Here is a 25187-nt window from a genome sequence, read left to right as displayed (position 1 = left end):
TTTTATTTTTATTTGGCAAAGAAATGAAATAGCCATTGAAAGAAGCGGTTTGGAAGAGATGGAGGATGCAGTGTAAATCTGCTTTTGTCAAAAATATACTTTTCTTAGCAGGTTAGGAGGAGTAGGTTAAGGTTAGGAAAAGGGTTAGGGCAGGGGTGAAACATTCCATGGAGTGCCTAGTGTCTGCTGGTTTTCCTTTCAATTAAGACCTAGATAACCAGGTGAGGGGAGTTCCTGACTAATCAGTGACCTTAATTCATCAATCAAGTACAAGGGAGGAGTGAAAGACCACAGACACTCGGCAACTCCGTGGAGGGAGTTTTATACATGGTGCATCAGCAAAATAATCTGCAACAAGACTGATCAATTTAAGATCTAATGTCTCTCTCTCTCTCTCTCTCTCTCTCTCTCTCTCTCATATTCTAACAGTATAAGACATATTATCCTTCATGTGATGTGATGTCATGTCAAATAATCCTGCATGTTCAATAATATGAGAAGATAAGTAGTAGAATCATGATTCTTTTTTAAAGAAAATAAAAAGTAGAATGCAAGTTTAGAATGCAAGTCTAGATTGCAAATCTATTGGTATAAAAACACTGATAAATTTGCATTCAGTTTAACAGGTTACTCATGTGAGAATAAATGTCTGTGTCTTACTACTCTTTGAAATTTGATGTGAAAAATTATTGCGAACATCCTACAATAACAAAATGGTTGGGATTCACAAGAACATGAGCACTTGATTTTCTCTTGAAAATGAAGCTTAAATACTGAATGTCATGTGCTTTTGTTGTTTTAATAAATCATCATGTTTTTCTTTATAGTTGCACTTGCACCTTTAGGAATAAAGTTAATGTTATATCGCCTACCACAAATATTTAAATTGTACTATGTTTCTCTCCCTTCATAGTGACGTCTCATGGCATCATTTGATTTCGTCAGAGACAAATTAACTGAGTGGAACCACAGTGACTTAATTCAGAGGTTTGAAGGTGAATATATTTGTGATGTGTTATTATACATTGTATAATACATTGTGTAATAATACAATTATTGATTAACTGATTTTATTAAAATTATGTATTGTACATTGTATTATTATAAATGAAAGTAAAGATATCACCTCAATTGTAAACATGTATGTTTATTTGATACAGTCATTCTTATTGTCTGATATTAATATGCCTAAAATGTATGTTTCCTGATTTTCAGATGAAGAAATTGATGAAGAAGGTTTCCTCTCCCTTGAGGAGACTGACCTCATGAAGTTGATCCCAAAAGCAGGACCAAGGTGTAGATTTAGAAAAAAACACAACAAATTTCTGAAGGTACTTTACAATTTATCAGTACTGCATCAGTAGTGCAGAATAAACAGTTTTCATTTAGTTCTCAGCTGTGACATTGTACTCCATCATGTCCACTGTACTGGCATATATTTTTCAGCTTACAAATGTCGTAGCATATCACAGGACATTTTGTGTTACATTTTGTGTTACACATGTAGGATCTTAATTTGCGTCAAGTTGCAACAGCAGGAAAATAATCCTGTCGCAACAAGAAATGTGAATTATTATGTGATTTATAATTAATGGCCATTTTTGTAGGGGTTACATTTTCGAAAGGGAAAATCAAATGTGAAATTTCACAGTGGAAATTACAAACTTCAGAAGCCTTTTTAAACCTCAAATGCATTACACATTTTAAATGTCCTGCATTGCAGGTTGGAATGCCTGACTGAAATACGTAACAAATCGAGCTTTGATGTAAATTAGTGGTGTTGTAATTTTAAAAATAAAATGCCGGCCATGATTCTTTGGTTGCGGCACGTGGGACAAAAGACCAAAATGCGGGACTGTCCCACATAATCCGGGACATGTGGTCACCCTAACTGAGCGTCATCTAATGTTTTTTAACTGCAGAAACGGCAGCAACACAATGATGATATGAACATTCAAGAGGCCACGTCTTTATCAGCCTCCATTAAGGCCTCCAGGAGTTCCTCAGGAAATGTACCATCTTTACCCTCCTCTATAACCATTTACATGAAACCTCAGCCCTAAAGTACAATAATTAACTAAACCAAATGTATATTTATTTTTCTAGATCAGTATACAGACGTTTATATTTGTCACTCTATAACTCAACACGGTTTCTGTCTCCAGATTACTGGTGAGATGGTCAATCAAGAGTCTCGTCAAAAAAACATAATTAAACCCCTCAGAAATCAACCTCCTAAACGCTCAGAGACTAAAAGGTAAGAAACACATCTTTCCTTTATTCATCACTGACTACATACTGTATATTGCCCCGTTGGCGTGGACAAAATGACAATTGTTGTGACTCTGCCGCCAGGTCATTGGATAAACTCTTAGGTACACTTGGAGGAAGTGTGCCCACAAAGAACACCTCTGAAGTGGGAGAAACAGTGTACGACCAGGTGGGTAAAATCTAGATCTCATTTATATGTGGTCACTAAGTCAGTGCTCCGTGGTGATTCCAAGACATCACTTCTTGGGACGTTTCATGCCATTTAACAGAGATGGACTATCATACATTAAGCTTAGGATATCAGTGCACTCCAGAGGGACTAAGATAATAACAATCAAATGCATTCATCAAGCGCTTTACATTTCAGTCATTTGGCAGACACTCTTATGCAGAACAACTTACATGAGCAATTAGGGTTACAGTCCTCGCTCAAGGACAAGTGCTATTTCAGCTAGTCGGCTTGGGGATTCAAACCAGCAACCTTTTGGTTACTGGCCCAACACTCTTTAAAAACGCTAGGCTACCTCGCAACACTATATAACATAGCAAACATCTACTGTAATCTAATCTATAAACAACATCAGTTAAAGGTTATCTGTGAAAACAACATTCAGGAAGAGACCAAAATTATTCAAGAAAATGGGTCTCAAACTAAAGCAATTGTGATCAGTTTTGTGGAATGAGTCCTTTAATAACCTGTTGATCATCTATATGTTTCTTCAGAGTGAACCCTCAACCAGTAAGATACTCCCTCTTCAAGTGAATATCCCAGGTAAAAAGCACAGATGTTTGAGATTTACACGTACAGAAAAACAACGCAAAAATACTACTTTTACAAGATGACAATGCAAAACATCTGAAGTGATACTATATACACTGCGTGCACAATTGTTAGGCAAATTCTATTCCTCTGGATTCATTTTATTGTTGAACAAACACAATGCTCTCAGTCAATCCAGAATGTTATTGAAGCTCAAACCTGAATGTTTAACAAAGGAAAAGTGAGTTTTGTCTTTCTCAGGGAAATATTTTAGTGTGCAGAATTATTAGGCAACTATTAGTGTGCAGAATTAATAGGCAACTAAATTACAAAAATAATTTCTCTCAACTCACTTGTTGATTCTCAATTTTTAGAGTAAGTGTAACAGATAAGTAACACAAAATGACAATTATATAAAATGTTTGGCCTTTAAAAAATATTCAGTGACCAATATACAGTGGGGGAAAAAAGTATTTGATCCCCTGCTGATTTTGTACGTTTGCCCACTGACAAAGAAAGGATCAGTCTATAATTTTAATGGTAGGTTTATTTGAACAGTCAGAGACAGAATAACAACAAAAATATCCAGAAAAATGTATGTCAAAAATGTTATAAATTGATTTGCATTTTAATGAAGGAAATACGTATTTGACCCCCTCTCAATCAGAAAGATTTCTGGCTCCCAGGTGTCTTTTATACAGGTAACGAGCTGAGATTAGGAGCACACTCTTAAAGGGAGTGCTCCTAACTGCAGCTTGTTACCTGTAAAAAAGACACCTGTCCACAGAAGCAATCAATCAATCAGATTCCAAACTCTCCAGCATGGCCAAGACCAAAGAGCTCTCCAAGGATGTCAGGGACAAGATTGTAGACCTACACAAGGCTGGAATGGGCTACAAGACCATCGCCAAGCAGCTTGGTGAGAAGGTGACAACATTTGGTGCGATTATTTGCAAATGGAAGAAACACAAAAGAACTGTCAATCTCCCTTGGCCTGGGGCTCCATGCAACATCTCACCTCGTGGAGTTGCAATGATCATGAGAACGGTGAGGAATCAGCCCAGAACTACACGTGAGGATCTTGTCAATGATCTCAAGGCAGCTGGGACCATAGTCACCAAGAAAATAATTGGTAACACACTACGCTGTGAAGGACTGAAATCCTGCAGTGCCCACAAGGTCCCCCTGCTCAAGAATACATATACATGCCCGTCTGAAGTTTGCCAATGAACATCTGAATGACTCAGAGGACAACTGGTGAAAGTGTTGTGGTCAGATGATACCAAAATGGAGCTCTTTGACATCAACTCAACTTGCCGTATTTGGAGGAGGAGGAATGCTGCCTATGACCCCAAGAACACCATCTCCACCGTCAAACATGGAGGTGGAAACATTATGCTTTGGGGGTGTTTTTCTGCTAAGGGGACAGGACAACTTCACCACATCAAAGGGACGATGGATGGGCCATGTACTGTCAAATCTTGGGTGTGAATCTCCTTCCCTCAACCAGGGCATTGAAAATGGGTCGTGGATGGGTATTCCAGCCTGACAATGACCCAAAACACACGGCCAAGGCAACAAAGGGGTGGCTCAAGAAGAAGCACATTAAGGTCCTGTAGTGGCCGAGCCAGTCTCCAGACCTTAATCCCATAGAAAATCTGTGGAGGGAGCTGAAGGTTCGATTTGCCAAACGTCAGTGTAACGGTTGTCTTCATAAATGGACCAAGGCGCAGCAGGTATGTGAATACTCATGGTTATTTATTACCAAAAAAGAGTAAAGCATCCACTTTAAAAAACAATAAAGGTGACAACAGTAACAGTTTTACAGGCTATAAACGCAGTGCAAAAACAACCACCCACAACCCCCAGTGACAAACATACTCCTACATATATGACTCCCAATCAGGAACAACGATCCCCAGCTGTTCCTGATCAGGAGTCACAAGACACAGAGAACATTCAAACACACACACAAGACTGCCACGTCCTGACCCCCAAACTACTACAACAGCTCCATCTGCTGGGCAGGACGTGACAGTACCCCCCCTCAAGGTGCAGACCCCGGAATGCACCTAACCACAAAACAAAACACCAATAAACAAAATCCCCAACAAAACCCATAAACACTAACCCTTAAACAATAAGGGAGGGAAGGGAGGGTGGCTGCCATCACCGACGGCACTGTGCTACACCCTCCCTCCCCAACCCACCTATCCTGGAGGTGGCTCAGGTGCAGGCCGTGGACCTCGCTCCACCTTCGGCGTCGCCCACTTTGATGGCGCCGATAGCTGCGCCGGGCAGACGGGCCACTCGGGCTGACCCTGGCAGATGGACCACTCGGGCTGGACCGGAGGACAGGAGGGCCCCTCGGGCTGGGCCGAGGGACAGGAGGTCCACTCGGGCTGGGCCGGGGGACAGGAGGGCCACTCGGGCTGGGCCGGAGGGCAGGAGGGCCCCTCGGGCTGGGCCGGAGGGCAGGAGGGCCCCTCGGGCTGGGCCGGAGGGCAGGAGGGCCCCTCGGGCTGGGCCGGAGAGCAGGAGGGCCACTCGGGCTGGGCCGGAGGGCAGGAGGGCCACTCGGGCTGGGCCGGAGGGCAGGAGGGCCACTCGGGCTGGACCGGAGGGCAGGAGGGCCACTCGGGCTGGGCCGGAGGGCCACTCGGGCTGGACCGGAGGGCAGGAGGGCCACTCGGGCTGGACCGGAGGGCAGGAGGGCCACTCGGGCTGGACCGGAGGGCAGGAGGGCCACTCTGGCAGTTCAGGGCAGTCTGGCCACTCTGGCAGTTCAGGGCAGTCTGGCCACTCTGGCAGTTCAGGGCAGTCTGGCTACTCTGGCAGTTCAGGGCAGTCTGGCCACTCTGGCAGTTCAGGGCAGTCTGGCCACTCTAGCAGTTCAGGGCAGTCTGGCCACTCTGGCAGTTCAGGGCAGTCTGGTGACTGTTGACTGGCGGGCAGCTCTGGTGACTGTTGACTGGCGGGCAGCTCTGGTGACTGTTGACTGGCGGGCCGCTCTGGTGACTGTTGACAGGCGGCTAGCTCTGGTGACTGTTGACTGGCGGCCAGCTCTGGTGACTGTTGACTGGCGGGCAGCTCTGGTGACTGTTGACTGGCGAGGCTGGGCTGACACACTAGACTCCTGATGCGTGGGGCTGGTATTGGACGTGCCAGCCTGGAGACACGCACCTCCATGCTAGTGCGTCTAGCGGGAAACACCGGACCGAAAGGGCGCACTGGCGGTCTTGAGTGCAGGGTTGGCATCACCCCTTCCGGCTCGATGCTCCCCTTGCCCTGGCACCTGCGGGGCGCTGGTACTGGGCGAACTGGGCTGTGCGTCCGTATAGGCGAGATGGTGAGTACCACAGCGTAACATGGCGCCCTCCACCTCATATGCACCTCCCTGTAGTCACGGGTAGCTGGCTTACGGCTCTTCCCTGGCCTGGCCAAGCTACCCGTGTGCCCCCCCCAAAAAATTATTGGGGGTGCGCTTCCTCGCCAGCCGTGTTCCAGCATAACATTCATGTTGGTTCCTCTGTCCAGCTGCCTCCGCTCTCCTGAGTGCCTCCACCTGTTCCCATGGGAGGCGATCCCTTCCGGCTAGGATCTCTTCCCAGGTGTAGGCTCCCTTGCCGTCCAGGACGTCCTCCCATGTCCATTCCTCCCTTTTTCTCTCCTGTGGCTTCCTCCTCTTCTGCTGCTTGGTCCTTTGGTGGGTGGTTCTGTAATGGTTGTCTTCATAAATGGACCAAGGCGCAGCAGGTATGTGAATACTCATGGTTATTTATTACCAAAAAAGAGTAAAGCATCCACTTGAAAAAACAATAACGGTGACAACAGTAACAGTTTTACAGGCTATAAACGCAGTGCAAAAACAACCACCCACAACCCCCAGTGACAAACATACTCCTACATATATGACTCCCAATAAGGAACAACGATCCCCAGCTGTTCCTGATCAGGAGTCACAAGACACAGAGAACATTCAAACACACACACAAGACTGCCACGTCCTGACCCCCAAACTACTACAACAGCTCCATCTGCTGGTCAGGACATGACAGTCAGCCTCGAAAACTTAATGACTTGGAGAAGATCTGCAAAGAGGAGTGGGACAAAATTCCTCCTGAGATGTGTGCAAACCTGGTGGCCAACTACAAGAAACGTCTGACCTCTGTGATTGCCAACAAGGGTTTTGCCACCAAGTACTAAGTCATGTTTTGCAGAGGGGTCAAATACTTATTTCCCTCATTAAAATGCAAATCATTTTATAACATTTCTGACATGCGTTTTTCTGGATTTTTTTGTTGTTATTCTGTCTCTCACTGTTCAAATAAACCTACTATTAACATTATAGACTGATCATTTCTATGTCAGTGGGCAAACGTACAAAATCAGCAGGGGATCAAATACGTTTTTCCCCCACTTGTAGCCACCCTTATTTTCAATAACTGCCATGAGCCTTCCATCCATGGAGTCTGTCAGTTTCTTGATCTGTTCATGATCAATTTTCGCTGAAGCAGCAACCACAGCCTCCCAAATGCTGTTAAAAGAGGTCTATTGTCTTCCCTCACTGTAAATCTCACATTTGAGAAGGGCCCACAAGTTCTCAATAGAATTTAAGTCAGGTGAGGAAGGGGGCCAGGTCGTTATTCAGGCATCTTTGAGGCCCTTGCTGGCTAGCCAAGCAGTGGAGTACTTGGATGCATGTGATGGAGCATTGTCCTGCATAAAGATCATGGCTTTCTAGAATGCTGAGGACTTCTTCCTGTACCACTGTTTGACGAAAGAATCTTCCAGAAACTGGCAGGAGGTTTGGGAGTTGAGTTTCAGTCCATCTTCAACCCGAAAATGTCCAACTACCTCATCCTCAATGATAGCAGCCCATACCAGTACCCCTCCTTCACCTTGCTGGCACCTGACTCAAAGTGGGGCCCTGTGTCCATTACTGATCCAGCCACGGGCCCATCCATTTGGTCCATCAAGAGTCACTTTCATTTCATCTGTCCATAAAACCTTTGAAAAATCTGTCTTCAGGTATTTCTTTGCCCAATCTTGATGCTTCAACTTGTGAATCTTATTCAGTGGTGGTCTTGTTTCAGTCTTCTTGACCTTGGCCATGTCTCTGAGCACTTGACACCTTGTACTTTGAACACTCCAGGTAGGTTGCAGTTCTGGAATACGGTGGCACTGGAGGATAATGGGTTCCTGGTAGTTTGACGTTTAATTCTTCTCAAGTCTTTTGCAGTTAATTTGCGTCTTTTCTTCCCCATGCGTTTTTTGCGCCCCAGTTGACTATTCGCAACAAAACGTTTGATTGTCTGGTGGTCACGCCTCAATAGTTTAGCTATTTAAAGAGTGTCGCATCCGTCTGAAAGGCATTTTACATTTTTGGCTTTTCAGTGTCAGTTAAATCTCTTTTTTGGCCCTTTTTACCTGAGGTAATGAGGCTGCCTAATAATTATGCACACCTTATTCACTTTCGCCACACCCTCCCTCATTACACAAATACATATCACCTGAAAATGATTAAATCCAATAAGCATTCAAGTTTATATGGTTTGGAGTTCGAAAATGTGAATAGAAATAATGATTAGATCAGAATACTCACTTGCCTAATAATTGAGCACACTTAGTAAATCATAAGTCATACTATTGAATTATGATGTACTTTACTCTTGAGTTGCAAGTACCCCTTTGTACCGTTTATCATAAGCATGCAGTAAGTAGACAATCTGAAATGCTTTTTCACCAACTGATGCAACTCATTTGCTTAACAGTATTGGCTATAACGAGATTGGAAGATCTGTTACTGCTGCTGGATGATTTGTGTATTAATTAATAAAAGATGTTTCCAAATGTTTCCAGGCAAAAGGAAATCTGATGAGATCTATGCAAACAAAAAAACAAAGAAACGTCAACGTGGTGCCACTGTCGGAATAATTGAACCGTTTGGTATGTGGATGTTGTTTATATGGACCACAATCATTTTAACCCTTTACAGTTGTGGGAATTAACCTATATGGATAGGGCTTCATTTAAATGTACTTCCAGAAGAAATATGGAAAGCATATGCATAACCATGGTAGCAATTAAAAGGGAACAGTTTGGAGATTATGGGAAAAGTATTAGACTAAAGGTGATAACATCACAGTACACCTGAATCCAAAAATTACACTGATTGATATTATGTGCATTTTACATTTACTTTAGTATTTGCTGCATTTGTTGATAATGAAATATTAAATGTAATCTAGATACATTTAGTAACATGATAAGAATAATCTGGGGTAGGTGCAACATAAGACAAAAAACATTACAAGGGTTTCAGTGAGAGGACTAACTGGTGTCTCCTTAAGTGATAATGCCAGAGAAGCCGGTGTTTGGAGGATATATTGGGCTCCCGAGTGGTGCTGCGGTATAAGGCACTGAATCTCAGTGTAAGAAGGGTCCCTGTAGTCCCTGGTTCGAATCCAGGCTGCATCACATTCGGCTGTAATTGGGAGTACCATAGGGCAGTGCACAATTGGCCCAGTGTTGTCCTGGGTAGGCCGTCATGATAAATTAGAATTTGTTCTTAACTGACTTGCCTAGTTAAGTTTACAGGTGTTGTTAGGCCCGAGACGAAGTCGGCTGGAATGCGCTTTTAACCAATCAGGATTAGAACAACCCGTTGTATGACTACTGCTAACATACAGTCACGTCAAACGTCAAAAAGAATAATAACAGTAGCTGCATTTGCATTTCTTTAAGCTGTTTTCGAGTGACATTTATTTAGACTTGATGGTGTTTGGCTTGCTTGTATGACATCAAAGCGGCATATATTATCATCCTCAACATCTCATCTTTCAAAAAACATGTCCTCTTAATTTTCAGCATTTCTTTTACTCAAACATTTATTTTGGTAAAAGTTGCCCAATTAGCGGGAGGGATGGGGGCAACTTGTTGCCCCGCTTGGTGCTCAAGTTCAGAATGGCTGTCAGTCAAAACCCTTACAGAGCCTTGAAGTGGAAACCCTGAGCTCTGATGTCATGTATAGCATGTTACTGTACAGCCACTGAGATACAACTTAGGCACTTATCAGGGTCCAAATCTGACATTTTCAACCCAGTGGGGTACTCCTTTAACTCAACACATGGTACAAGTGTAAAGGGCTACAAACTTTTTAAAGATAATATCGAAACCATTTAAGATAATTTGTTATTGACATTACTAATTGAGAATCCTACAAATGTACATGACTGACAGTTCACTGTTCACTGTTTACACTTTGCACAGTTAGGGAAGCTACAATTACAGTTGACTGTAATATTTCAAATGTTTTCAGAACTCAAAAGTGGTGTTATAGAGTCCAGTGCTCTGCTCTTGTAGCCATCCCTCTAACAGTAGTAAATATATCGTTATTTGAGTGAAGTACTCCTTTAACTCAACACATGCTGTAAACTCTTCTATCAGCACACAGCAACATTTTATCTCAGTTTATGATATAGCAGATCTGAATGCCACTGTGCATTCCTCGTTTTTTCCATGTAATATGTTTTCCACCTTTATAAGCATGTTGACACAACAAGGTTATAACTGGTTGGTGACCTGTGTTTAACTCTGCCAGAAACTGAAACCAAGACAGAGGTGAAGAAGATCATGCAACGTGTCAAAAGCAAACTTGATGATCTGCCTTCTACAAAACTCATTGACTTCCTCAGGTAAGCATTTTTAAATCTGGAGAGAAAACACATGGAGAGAAACGCATACAGGCGACGAAATTGCTTTAATTGTTTTCGTTTTTCATTTCTAACAGAGGTAAAATCCAAAAGCTGGAGAAAGACAAAAAAGAGATAGTGGGTGTTTTTGGGAAGACTGGAGCTGGTAAGAGCTTCTTGATTAACACCATCTTGGGTGAGACAAAATTGCTGCCCTCTGGAAACCAAGGGGCATGCACGTCGGTCATGATTCAGGTGGAGGCCAATATGACAGACTCGAAGTACATCGCAGAGATTGAGTTCATGACAGAGGAGGTAATAGCATCTGTTTCATCTTTTTATATCCTAATCTCACAGTGTTTTTAAAGTGGTGTCATGAGGAATAGTACAATTAATGAAAGTCTTCTTTGAAACATATCAAGGTAACTAAAACTAAGATCTGAATCGAGGTCTGTCATTGACCCAATATATACCTTGCATTAAAAGAAGCAACAATATAAGAAACAACAATACAATGTACCCTAACATCATTGCACATCACGGCACATATTTGTGGGGAGGGGGTTCCTTGTAGAAGCATTGGTCCTCTTAAATTCTTATTCCAGGTTGCACATCAAAATATTTAAGGGCATACCCGATGGTTTGCTCTGCCATACAGTCATGAAGATGTCTTAAATTCAAGGGAAAAGTGAGATCAAAACACAGTGCAGACACAATCTGGCCAACTTGCAAGCATTTTAATACCAGGTGTAATTGTAAGTAAATGCCAGAGTTCAGAATGTAATCCTATCACAGCTGTTTGGATAGGGATAATGCAAGGTGTAAATTGGGTCAGAGTGTACAGTTTCTTATATGTGTTTTGGATACTCAATTGAGTGTGTTCCAGGTGTTATACAATAGATACTGTAGATAGATTAGTAGCAGGTCACAGATAGACACTACACTTTTACTTCCACACCTCATCCCTAGGGGCAGAAGCAACCGGGTCCAGGTGCTGTGCCAGGCTCATAGATTGGCATGCCCATGAGTCAATTAGCATATTAAAAGCCCCATCAACATCTGCCTGTTTAAGCTAAAGATATCTGGTTTTGTGCATGGGCTGCGTCTCAATCCACCGCATGCGCCGATGTCGGCCTTCCGCATCTTCGGTGGAAGGTGGCAGAGCTACAGCAATGTTTTTCAGACCAGAAGACATTCCGAAAATAAGACTTGTAGCGTTTATGCTAAAATCTCGGGGGTGTTTTCTGGTTTGCTCTATGACCACCACAAGATTCACGGGACTCATCTGAAGTCATCTGAAGTCAGTACAGCAAATGTGCCAACTTCTGTCTGTAGAGTCGAAATGGTTTAGGCTACAAATGAATATGAACCCACCATCGAAAGCAGAGACTATTATGAACACATACGACATATATAGCGACACCCACAAGCTTTACAAGACTTGTCTGAAGGTAACCCGGTACCAGTTTCAAAAATGTATGGAAGTAAGTTTTGTGGCAAATATATTTCGTATATAACAAAAGTTTTAGAACACCTATTCATTCAAGGATTTTTCTTTATTGTTTGTATTTTCTACATTGTAGAATAATAGTGAAGACATCAAAACTATGAAATAACACATATGTAGTAATTAAACAAATCTAAATATATTTGAGATTCTACAAAGTAGCTACCCTTTGCCTTGATGACAGCTTTGCACACTCTTCACATTCTCTCAACCAGCTTCATGAGGTAGTCAGCTGAAATGCATTTCAATTAACAGGTGTGCCATCTTAAAAGTGAATCATGTGGAATTTCTTACCTTCTTAAAAAACTTCTTAGGGATAGGCGTCCCGCTAGCGGGACACCTGTCGACAACATCCTGTGAAATTGGACGGCGCTCAATTCAAATAAATAATCGTAATATTAAACATTCATGAACATACAAGTATCTTATATCATTTAAAAGCTTAGATTCCTATGAATCTAACTGCGTTGTTCGATTTACAGTAGGCTTTACAACGAAAGCATGGCATGCGATTGTCTGAGGATGGCGCCCCACATCAACATATTTTTTAACCAGCACAGGCTTCACAAAATCACAAATAAATCACATACTTTTGAAGATCTTCCTCTGTTTGCAATCCCAAGGGTCCCAGCAACAACATGAATGGTCATTTGTTAGATAAAATCCTTCTTTATACTCAAAAAAGTCAGTTTAGTTGGTGCCATCGATTTCAGTAATCCACTCGTTCAACATGCAGACAAAGGAATCCAAAAAACTACCACTAATCTTCAGGTACTCTAAAATGTAAATAAACTATAATATTTCATACGGAAAGTAGTATGTTCAATAGGAAGTAAAATTAGTAGCACGCACCCTCCTCCTCGCGCGCTGAAAGACTGATACTGTACCGGTGGTCTCTTCACAAAAACTCAAAATTCTTGCTCGTTTTTGAAGAAACAAGCCTGAAACCTTGAATAAAGACTCTTGACATCTACTGGAAGCCATAGGAATTGCAATCTGGGAGACAGATTTACATAGGAACAATAGGTTTCCATTATAAGAGCCTAGGACCTTAAAAATATATATAAATTCTGTTATAGTCTCAGACATTATTTTAACATTTTTAGAAACTTCAAAGTGTTTTCTATCCAATGCTACCAATTATATGCATATCCTGGCTTCTGGGCCTGAGTAACAGGCAGTTTACTTTGGGCACGTCAGTCAGGCGGAAATTCAGGAAACTAGACCCTATGCGTTTCAGCCAATCAGTTGTGTTGTGACAAGTTATAGGGAGGTATACAGAAGATAGCCCCATTTGGTAAAGACTAAGTCCATATTATGGCAAGAACAGCTCAAATAAGCAAAGAGAAACAACAGTCCATCATTACTTTAAGACATGAAGGTCAGTCAATACGGAACATTTTAAGGACTTTTAAAGATTCTTCAAGTGTAGTCGCAAAAACCATCAAGCGCTATGAGGAAACTGGCTCTCATGAGGAACGCCAAAGGAATGGAAGACCCAGAGTTACCTCTGCTGCAGAGGAGACGTTCATTAGAGTTACCAGCCTCAGAAATTGCAGCCCAAGTAAATGCTTCATAGAGTTCAAGTAACAGACACATCTCAACATCAACTGTTCAGAGGAGACTTTGAATCAGGCCTTCATGGCTGAATTGCTGCAAAGAAACCACTAAAAAAGGACACCAATAATAAGAAGAGACTTGCTTGGGCCAAGAAACACGAGCAATGGACATTAGACCGGTGGAAATTTGTCCTTTGGTCTGGAGTCCAAATTTTACTTTTTTGGTCTTTGTGAGACGCGATGTGGGTGAAAGGATGATCTCCGCATGTCTAATTCCCACCGTAAAGCATGGAGGAGGAGGTGTTATGGTGTGGGGTGTGTTGCTGGTGACATTGTCTGTGATTTATTTAGAATTCAAGGCATACTTAAGCAGCATGTCTACCACAGCATTCTGCAACGATATGCCATCCCATCTGGTGTGGGCTTAGTGGGACTATCATTTGTTTTTCAACAGGGCAATGACCCAACACATCTCCAGGCAGTGTAAGGGCTATTTTACCAAGAAAAAGAGTGACAGAGTGCTGCATCAGATGACCTGGCCTCCACAATCCCCCGACCTCAACCAAATTGAGATGGTTTGCGATGAGTCAGACCGCAGAGTTAAGGAAAAGCAGCCAACAGCATATGTGGGAACTCCTTCAAGTCTGTTGGAAACTCATTCCAGATTAAGCTGGTTGAGAGAATGCCAAGAGTGTGCAAAGCTGTCATCAAGGCAAAGGATGGCTATTTGAAGAATCTCAAATATAAAATATATTTAGATTTGTTTAACACTTTTTTGGTGTTATTTCATAGTTTTGATATCTTCATTATTACTGTATAATGTAGAAAATAGTAAAAATAAAGAAAAACCCTTGAATGATTAGGTTTTCTAAAACTTTTGACTTTCCTTATATATAGAGAGTTGAAGTCGGAAGTTTACATACACCTTAGCCAAATACATTTAAACTCAGTTTTTCACAATTCCTGACATTTTATCCTAGTAAAAAATCCCTGTTTTAGGTCAGTTAGGATCACCACACGTTTTAAGAATGTGAAATGTCAGAATAATAGTAGAGTGAATGATTTATTTCAGCTTTTATTTCTTTCATCACATTCCCAGTGGGTCAGAAGTTTGCATACACTCAATTAGTATTTGGTAGCATTGCTGTTAAATTGTTTAACTTGGGTCAAACATTTTGGGTAGCATTCCACAAGCTTCCCAAAATAAGTTGGATGAATTTTGGCCCATATCTCCTGACAGAGCTGGTGTAACTGAGTCAGGTTTGTAGGCCTCCTTGCTCGCACACGCTTTTTCAGTTCAGCCCACACATTTTCTATAGGCTTGAGGTCAGGGCTTTGTGATGGCCACTCCAATACCTTGACTTTGTTGTCCTTAAGCCATTTTGCCAGAACTTTGGAAGTATACTTGGGGTCATTGTCCATTTGGAAGACCCATTTGCGACCAAGCTTTAACTTCCTGACTGATGTCTTGAGATGTTGTTTCAATATAACCACGCAATTTTCTTTCCTCATGACGCCATCTATTTTGCGAAGTGCACCAGACCCTCCTGCAGCAAAGCACCCCCACAACATGATGCTGCCACCCCTGTGCTTCATGGTTGGGATGGAGTTCTTTGGTTTGCAAGCCTCCCCCTTTTTCCTCCAAACATAACGATGGTCATTATGGCTAAACAGTTCTATTTTTGTTTCATCAGACTAGAGGACATTTCTCCAAAAAGAATGATCTTTGTCCCCATGTGCAGCTGCAAACTGTAGTCTGGCTTTTTTTATGGCGGTTTTGGAGCACTGGCTTCTTCCTAGCTGAGCGGACTTTCAGGTTATGTCGATATAGGACTCGTTTTACTGTGGAGCATCTTCACAAGGTCCTTTGCTGTTGTTCTGGGATTGATTTGCACTTTTCGCACCAGAGTACGTTCATCTCCTTCCTGAGCGGTACGACAGCTGCGTGGTCCCATAGTGCTTATACTTGTGTACTATTGTCTGTATAGATGAACGTGGTACCTTCAGGCGTTTGGAAATTGTTCCCAAGGACGAACCAGACTTGTGGAGGTCTACAATTTTTTTCTGAAGTCTTGGCAGATTTATTTTGCTTTTCCCATGATGTCAAGCAAAGAGGCACTGAGTTTGAAGGTATGCCTTGAAATACATCCACAGGTACACCTCCAATTGACTGAAATTATGTCAATTAGCCAATCAGAAGCTTCTAAAGCCATGACATAATTTTGGGGAATTTTCCAAGCTGTTTAATGGCACAGTCAACTTAGTCTATGTAAACTTCTGACCCACTGGAATTGTGATACAGTGAATTATAAGTGAAATAATCTGTCTGTAAACAATTATTGGAAAAATTACTTGTGTCATGCACAAAGTAGATGTCCTAACCGACTTGCCAAAACTATAGTTTGTTAACAAGAAATTTGTGGAGTGGTTGAAAAACAAGTTTTAATGACTCCTACCTAAGTGTACGGAAACTTCCGACTTTAACTGTATAGACCTATAGGTGTCCTAAAATTCAACTTCAAATAGCTAAATGACCTATGGTTTGAACATCTAACAACAATTCCATATGGCCTAGGACCCCTAGACATTGCATTGCTACTGTAGCGTTAGAAGTAGGCTGGCTATGTGGTTTCTTAACACCCAGAGTTACAGTATGTATTACACATTTGTTATGGTTTTACATTTTTATTAGGAATGGAAAGATGAGCTATGGTCCATCTTCAGTGACAGATCTTTTGAGGATGGAAATGATGAAGACCATGAAAGGGATGATGACGATGACGATGATGAAAAGATATCAGCTTTGTATGGAAAAGATGGATGTGGGGCAACCTTAGAAGAACTAATGGACAGGAAGCACTTCAGAGAAATTCCAGAGTTTCGTTTATCAGTCAAGAAAATATTTATATGTGACACAGTAAGTGACAGTGTCATGCTAGTTCACTTCTGTGAAGATTGTGTGCTTTGGTGAGAAATGTTTTTTGTTAAAAAAACATTTTAGGTCGGCAACCAGGTCTGATTACAAATCTATTAGGTTCTTTGATCTTTGTCAATGTGTTATTTTAAGAAAAACACATATTTTTTCGTCATTGCATGTAATGATGCTTTATTACAATTGCAGGCTGAAGAACTCTCTGAAAAGATAACTTGTTACACACGGAGTGACACACAGAGTGATACATTTAAAAGACAGTATTGGCCGCTTGTGAAGTGTATAATCATCAAGGTGCCAAACTCCAAAGACCTGCTGGAGCATGTTGTGCTGGTTGATCTTCCAGGCAATGGAGACTGCAACAAGAGCAGAGATGAGATGTGGAAATTGGTAATTATTTACAATTCTTATTGATGATGATCCTATGTTCTAATTACAATTGCATACATCCAACTTCTAATTTGGTTGGTGATAGATCAACATCATAGGTACATGTCCAAATGGCTGGCTATATCTATGTATTTTATTTATATTTATGTATAATTGATGAATAAATACATATTATATTATCATAGCTGCGGAAAGTAGTTTGGAATGCAGAAGAAAAGAAATCGCCGGCACTGAAGACGTCTATATCGTTCCCTAATACATGACTAGTAAAGGTCCAGTGTTACAGACGTCTATATCGGTCCCTAACGCAGGACTAGTAAAGGCCCAGTGTTACAGACGTCTATATCGGTCCCTAATACAGGACTAGTAAAGGCCCAGTGTTACAGACGTCTATATCGGTCCCTAATACAGGACTAGTAAAGGCCCAGTGCACCACAGATGTCTATATAGGTCCACTAATACTAGTAAAGGCCCAGTGTTACAGATGTCTATATAGGTCCACTAATACTAGTAAAGGCCCAGTGCACCACAGATGTCTATATAGGTCCACTAATACTAGTAAAGGCCCAGTGTTACAGATGTCTATATAGGTCCACTAATACTAGTAAAGGCCCAGTGTTACAGATGTCTATATAGGTCCACTAATACTAGTAAAGGCCCAGTGCACCACAGATGTCTATATAGGTCCACTAATACTAGTAAAGGCCCAGTGCACTATTTGAGTGTAAGAAAATAAAAATTATAGCGTTTTTTTTGTTGATTTTTCAGGGGATGCTGCAGCACCCTTAGCACTCCTACTTCCCGCGGCTATGTATGTAGGCCTACGAAAGCTATGTATGCTATGAATAATATATTCTGTATATTGTACCTTTACTGTTGGAATGTTTTAAGTTAATGTTACACTTCTTCAGTTTGTTGGAAACTGCTCTGCTGTGTGGATTGTAAGCGACATTGCACGAGCAACTTCAGAAAAGGAATCATGGGACATTTTAGACAGCACCGTTAGCCTCTTTGGACCTGGTGGAGAATGTCGAAGCATCAGTTTCATCTGCACCAAGACAGACGACATTGAGGAGAATCAAAAGGCTGATGCACGTACCTGTATTTTGAGAAGAAATGAAACAACCAAGAGGCAAGTGAGGGATAAATTCAACAAACAAAAAGAAATTAAGGTAAGTTATGTCTGACATAAAGGAGCATTCTGTGACTTGTCAACATGCTCATACTGTATGTTGTAGTGGTTAAGATTTAGTAATTTCATGGAATTAAATGAAAGCAAGATTACATTGTACACTAAAGCTTTTCATTCGACATTTTCGTTGTCTAATATACAAAACAAACAATTGAGTAATAGGTACGTATTTTTATTTACAATAAGTTAAGACAGTTATTATAATCTGGTATTTATCAGTCATATTCTTCAAAATCTTCAAAATATATTTGATTACTTTAAATTAGTTGAAGCACATCTCCTTGAGCTCAGCATGAGCACAATGAATATTCATTTTTAGACCTTGCAAAATGTCAGTGTGCGGACTTAATTTAATTGGCTGTCATTGTCTCATAAAAAAATTTCAGAAACACTTCAGTGGGGGAAAGGGTTTCCTTCAGGTGTTTACTGTGAGTTCCAAGGAATACCAAAAGGAAAAGCATTTGCAACAAGAAGAGACAGGTACGATAACTGAACATTTTTGTCCCCACAGGGCAACTATTTTCGGTGCTTGGTAACTGTTTGCAGAGGGTTCTGTCTAGAACCCTCTATGTAGAGTACTTTAAAGAACCCCTGTATATGGTTCTACCTAGAACCCTCTATGAAGGGTTTTGCCTAGAACTGTCTATGAAAGGTTCTACTGAGAACCCTTTTTATCTTTGGAGGGTTCTTGCTAGAACCCTCTATGAACGGTTCCACCTGCCTTATTAGCCTTTAAAATGTTATTATTTATGACAATACATTCCATATATCACAAATCCTTTCTTTGAGGGCCTAGTTATACCCAAACACAGTGGTGTTAGGAATATCCTGGTTTACAGGCCACATCAGGCCTGCAAATCACATTATGCTGGCTTGCAAAGTAATGTGTAATTCCTATTGGAATCCAGCCAGAGTTAGGATATCCAACAAGTGGAATTGTCACCTGCAACCTGCATTCAGAATGACTGCCAGGGTAGGAAAGATTGAATACTAAATCATCTCAATCATCTAAACTGGAACAACCATCTCAGTAACGGGCGCAATACATCCAACAGATTGGATACGTTTAGAAAACAGTATGTTATTTATCTTTGTGTAGCATAAAATGTATCAACCAATCAATGTACCTGCGAAGAAAAACAGATATTACTGTAAAACAAACAATTCTGAAAATCTCCCTGCAATAGAGCATACTGGGAAGTATTATATATGGTTCTATGTAGAACCCTTCTAGCCTTCCAAAGAATCCTTTTTTCTTCCAGAGAATCATCTAAGAACCCTTTCTTCTAAAAACTGTTCTTAGGATGTTAAAGGTTCAAGGTAGAACCACCTGCCTTACAAAGAAACCTTGTCTTCCAAAAAGGGTTATTATGCTCAAACGGTTCTTGGTAGACCCCTATCCCTCCACAAAGAACCATTTTGTAAAACGTTTTTCTAAGCCTGCAGAGACAGATTGTCACTGGCTTCGTATTGAAGAGTCCAAGGCGCAGCGTGTTGAGTGCTCATCTTTTACTTTTAATGAAAACACTTAACAAAGAAAAACAAATGACAGCCAAACAGTTCTGTCAGGTATACTAACAAACTAAACAGAAAGCAACTACCCACAAACAACAATGGAAAAACAGGCTGCCTAAGTATGGCTTCCAATCAGAGACAACGATAGACACCTGCCTCTGATTGGAAACCATACCCGGCCAAAACATAGAAAAAAAAACATAGAATGCCCACCCACCTATCACACCCTGGCCTAGAAAACAGCTCTCCTAGGTCAGAGCGTGACACAGATTACATCTAATTGTCCTGTATTGATATGCCTATGCTCTCTTTGAGATTATTTGTGTGTATTGTAATGCCAACTGCTTTACATAGCAACAAACTTCACCCAAGCAGAATACCTATTTGAATATGACCTGTAGTATCTGTTAAATTGCAATACGTCCCAGTCAACAACAACTCCAAATGTAACCTGGACAATATGATAGTCAATAATGCAGGTTGTTGTTTTCTATCAAATATCGTGGGTAGTGTGTATACATACAGCATGCTAAGCTATCCTCATGTCCTCTGAAACATTTCACTTTATTGTAAGGAGACTCATCTTCTAGGCAAAGAATATCTTGTTCTTTTGCCTCATACTAAGTACTGATTCCTATCTTGCGATCTGCATGCAGAACTACCGTAGGCTTACGGCCTTAATCAATAATTCAGTTAATCAAACTCAAACAGAAATAGGAAAATTAAATGATCAAGAATTGAATCCAGGATCAATAATAGCATCAAAGAACACAGACACCAACCAAAGGTAGAAATAAATCTCTTGTTTTTAATTGATGTTGCAGAAATACCCAAACTTCAGGAATTTCTCCGAAATCTCAATGATCGTCGCACAAAGATTTCAGATTATGTTTCTGGAGCCTATGGGATCCTCTCTCTGATACAAGGAGCCAAAAGCAGTGAAATGGTATTGTACTTACAGCAGAACAAAAGTATTTCTCTCAGCTAACATACTTCTTATATGTGAATCAGTGTATTATATTGATTATGTTGAGTTTGGATTTCAGACAGACAGCAAAGAAGAGGTGTGCCAGGTTCTGGAACAGAGGCTAAAGGATGAGATCAAGTCCATTGGTCAAACTATGGATGAGGCTTATGAGACTTTTGAACGATGCCTCTCAGACGGAGTTCGACAGTCTGAAGAATCATACGAGAAATTAATGAACAAAGTGATAGCACCAGTAAGCTATAAAAAAGTTTTAAAAATAGGACTTTTCCATTGACACCCTATATCCATATTAGCCATTTTGTGGTAGCGCCAGGGAAGCTGAAAATCAAAACACTCAAACAGGGCCCCATAGTGATTTGATTACTTTTTGTAACTCACATTGGCATTCAGAAAGTAATCAGACCCCTTCCCTTTTTCCACATTTTAGAAAATGTATTAAATAAATACATATATTTTCCTCATCAATCTACACACAATACCCCATAATGACAAAGCAAAAACAGGTTTTTAGACATTTTTGCAAATGTATAAAAAATAAAAACTGAAACACCTTACTTAAGTATTCAAACCATTTGCTATGAGACTCGAAATTAAGCTCAGGTGTATCCTGTTTCCATTGATCATCCTTGAGATGTTTCTACAACTTGATTGGAGTCCAACTGTGGTAAATTCAATTGATTGGACATGATTTGGAAAGGGACTATATATCAAGTCCCATAGATGACATGGCATGTCAGAGCAAAAACCAAGCCATGAGGTCGAAGCAATGGTCCGAAGACAGGCACAAACCTGTCTATATAAGGTCCAAACGTTGACAGTGCATGTCAGATGAAAGACCAAGGTCGAAGCAATTTTCGAACAGCTCCGAGACAGGATTGTGTTGAGAAACAGATCTGGGGAAGGATGCCAAGAAATGTCTGCAGCATTGAAGGTCCCCAAGAACACAGTGGCCTCCATTATTCTTAAAGTTTGGAACCACCAAGACTCTTCCTAGAGCTGTCTGCCCAGCCAACCTGAGCAATCGTGGGAGAAGGGCCTTGGTCAGGAAGGTGACCAAGAACCCGATGGTTACTCTGACAGTGTTCCTCTGGGGAGATGGGAGAACCTTCTAGAAGGACAAGCATCGCTGCAGCACTCCACCGATCAGTCCTTTATGGTAGAGTGGCCAAACAGAAGCCATCCTCAGTAAAAGGCACATGACAACCTGCTTGGAGTTTGAAAAAAGGCACCTAAAGGACTCTCAGACCATGTGAAACAAGATTCTTTGGTCTGATGAAACCAAGTTTGAACTCTTTGGCCTGAATGCCAAGCGTCACGTATGAAGGAAACCTGGCACCATCCCTACGGTGAAGCATGTTGATGGCAGCATCATGCTGTGGGGATGTTTTTCAGCAGCAGGGACTGGGAAACTAGTCAGGATCGAGGGAAAGATGAACGGAGCAAAGTACAGAGAGATCCTTGATGAAAACCTGCTCCAGAGTGCTCAGGATGTCATACTGGGGCAAAGGTTCACCTTCCAACAGGACAAAGTCTCTGTCCTTGAGTGGCTCAGCCAGAGCCCGGACTTGAACCCAATCGAACATCTCCGGTGAGACCTGAGAATAGCTGTGCAGCGACGCTCCCAATCCAACCTGACAGAGCTTGAGAGGGTCTGCAGAGAAGCTCCCCAAATACAGGTATGCCAAGCTTGTAGCGTCATACCTTGAAGACGCAAGGCTGTAATCGCTGCCAAAGGTGTTTCAACAAAGTAAAATAAAGGGTCTGAGTACTTACAGTACCAGTCCAAAGTTTGGACACACCTTCTCACTCAAGGGTTTTTCTTTATTTGGACTGTTTTCAACATTGTAGAATAATAGTGAAGACATCAAAACTATGAAATAACACATATGGAATCATGTAGTAACCAAAAAAGTGTTAAACAAATCAAAATATATTTTATATTGAGATTCTTCTAAGTAGCCACCCTTTGCCTTGATGACAGCTTTGCACACTTTTGCATTCTCTCAATCAGCTTCATGTGGTAGTCACCTGGAATGCATTTTAATTAACAGGTGTGCCTTGTTAAAAGTTAATCATGTGGAATTTATTTCCTTCTTAATGCGTTTGAGCCAATTAGTTGTGTTGTGACATGGTAGAGGTGGTATATAGAAGATAGCACTATTTGGTAAATGACCAACTCCATATTATGGCAAGAACAGCTCAAATAGGCAAAGAAAAATGACAGTCCATCATTACATTAAGAGATGAAGGTCAGTCAAGCTGGACAATTTCAAGGAAGACCCAGAGTTACCTCTGCTGCAGAGGATTAGTTCATTAGAGTTACCAGCCTCAGATATTGCAACCAAAATAAACATTTCACAGAGTTCAAGTAACAGTAACATCTTAAACATCAACTGTTTAGAGGAGACTGCAGAAATCAGGCCTTCATGGTCGAATTGCTGCAAAGAAACCACTACTAAAGGACACCAATAATAAGAAGAGACTTGCTTGGGTCAAGAAACACGAGGAATGGACAATCTGTCCTTTAGTCGGATGAGTCCAAATTTGAGATTTTTGGTTACAACCACCGTGTCTTTGTGAGATGCAGAGTAGGTGAACGGATGATCTCTGCATGTGTGGTTCCCACCGTGAAGCATGGAGGAGGAGGAGTGATGGTGTGGGAATGCTTTGCTGGTGACACTGTCATCTGTGATTTATTTAGAATTCAAGGCACACTTAACCAGCATGGCTACCGCAGCATTCTGTAGCAATATGCCATCCCATCTGGTTTGCGCTTAGTGGGACTATCATTAGAACAATGATGCAACACACCACCAGGCTGTGTAAGGGCTATTTGACCAAGAAGGAGAGTGATGGAGTGCTGCTTCAGATGACCTGGCCTCCACAATCACCCGACCTCAAACCAATTTAGATGGTTTGGGTTGGGTTGGAGTGAAGGAAAAGCAGCCAAAGAGTGCTCAGCATATGTGGGAACTCCTTCAAGACTGTTATAAAAGCATTCCAGGTGAAGCTGGTTGAGAGAATGCCAAGAGTATTGAAAGCTGTCATCAAGGCAAAGATTGGCTACTTTGAAGAATCTAAAATATCAAATATATTTTGAATTGTTTAACACTTCTTTGGTTACTACATGATTATACTGCATGTGTTATTTCATAGTTTTTATGTCTTCACTATTATTCTACAATGTAGAAAATAGTAAAAATATAGAAAATCCCTTGAATGAGTAGGTGTGTCAACTTTTGACTGGTACTGTATGTACATGTAATATTTCAGTTATTTATTTATTTTTTGCCAAATTTCTAAATACCTGTTTTTGCTCTATCAATATGGAGCATTGTGTGTAGATTGATGAGGGGGAAAAAATGATTTAATCCATTTTAGAATAAGGCTTTAACATAACAAAATGTTGAAAAAGTTAAAGGGGCCTGAATACTTTCCGAATGCACTGTAAATGTGAGAGTAATCTCTCGTGGGCAGACGCACGTAACATAACTGTTTTTGGCAGCATCTGTCAACAGAGCGTGTGATGCAAAATCTAAAGAGGAATTTTGTTCCAGTAAGCAAATTTTTTGTCACTGGTCATTTGGACTAATCATGATTTCCAAGGTGCTCGCATCTTTCGAATTTTTGGCCCCTAGATTTGCCTGTAACTTGCAAAAGAAGGGGGTTGGATCTATCACCCTGCTTCCACTGGTTCAATCTTCAGCCTGTGCAGGCTCCGAGCAAAGACCAATACACAAGAATATTTTGGCCATAAGGCCCTCTTTGCCGACGATTGTACCTCAACGGATCTACCTCAACGTATCTGAGCTCCGGAATGTCGACCAAGTAAGATACATGGGGAACACCATCTCTGAAGATGGCTCACTTGACCAAGAAATAACAAGCAGAATCCTGCTCAAGCCAGTCATTGGGAGGACTGAGGAACAGGATACTCAACCATCACACCATCCCTCTTTCCACAAAACTGAAAATCTATACTATGCTAGTGATCACAACCCTGCTGTATGGCTGTGAAACTTGGACCCTGAACAATCCCCACATCAAACAGCTTGAAACATTCCATACACAATCTCTGAGATCTATTATGCGTATCTGATGGCAAGACAAGGTCTTATACTTGGAGGTAATGCAAAGAGCAAACAGCATAAAGGCACAGCTCCGATGGACTGGCCACACCATCAGGATGCCCCAACACCAAAGGATTTTCTTTGACGAGCTGCAGCAGGGGCATTGAAAGACAGGCCAGCCCAAAAAGTGCTTAAAAGACAACCAGCAATAGGCATCTTCGAGCGAGATAAAAACAATCATCTAATTGAAGCCAGAGAAAAGTGTCATTACTGCACAACCGGGCCAACAACACCAACAGAAGAACTGCA

General features: G+C 41.3%; 1 protein-coding gene across 7 annotated transcripts in view; it reads left to right on the top strand.

Moving 5' to 3' along the window:
* Window positions 1–25187, top strand: part of LOC115206305 (nuclear GTPase SLIP-GC) — a 105652-nt gene that overhangs the window by 58631 nt on the left and 21834 nt on the right. For 4 of the 7 annotated variants that reach the window (XM_029773136.1, XM_029773121.1, XM_029773114.1 and 1 more), the window contains exons 2-16: window positions 914–995; window positions 1216–1331; window positions 1920–2012; window positions 2166–2257; window positions 2356–2440; window positions 2995–3043; window positions 8894–8980; window positions 10635–10728; window positions 10824–11040; window positions 16484–16708; window positions 16913–17113; window positions 18025–18285; window positions 18692–18785; window positions 20645–20766; window positions 20867–21040. In XM_029773136.1, coding sequence (XP_029628996.1) covers window positions 923–995; window positions 1216–1331; window positions 1920–2012; window positions 2166–2257; window positions 2356–2440; window positions 2995–3043; window positions 8894–8980; window positions 10635–10728; window positions 10824–11040; window positions 16484–16708; window positions 16913–17113; window positions 18025–18285; window positions 18692–18785; window positions 20645–20766; window positions 20867–21040 — 1983 coding nt within the window. In that variant the 5' untranslated portion in view covers window positions 914–922. The remainder of the gene's footprint in view (window positions 1–913; window positions 996–1215; window positions 1332–1919; window positions 2013–2165; window positions 2258–2355; window positions 2441–2994; window positions 3044–8893; window positions 8981–10634; window positions 10729–10823; window positions 11041–16483; window positions 16709–16912; window positions 17114–18024; window positions 18286–18691; window positions 18786–20644; window positions 20767–20866; window positions 21041–25187) is intronic. The other 3 variants (XM_029773104.1, XM_029773129.1, XM_029773142.1) reach the window with 3 other exon arrangements.

The sequence above is a fragment of the Salmo trutta genome, chromosome 1 (assembly GCF_901001165.1).
Source record: "Salmo trutta chromosome 1, fSalTru1.1, whole genome shotgun sequence".
Lineage (NCBI taxonomy): Eukaryota > Metazoa > Chordata > Actinopteri > Salmoniformes > Salmonidae > Salmo > Salmo trutta.
This window is presented reverse-complemented; position numbering and strand designations above follow the sequence as displayed.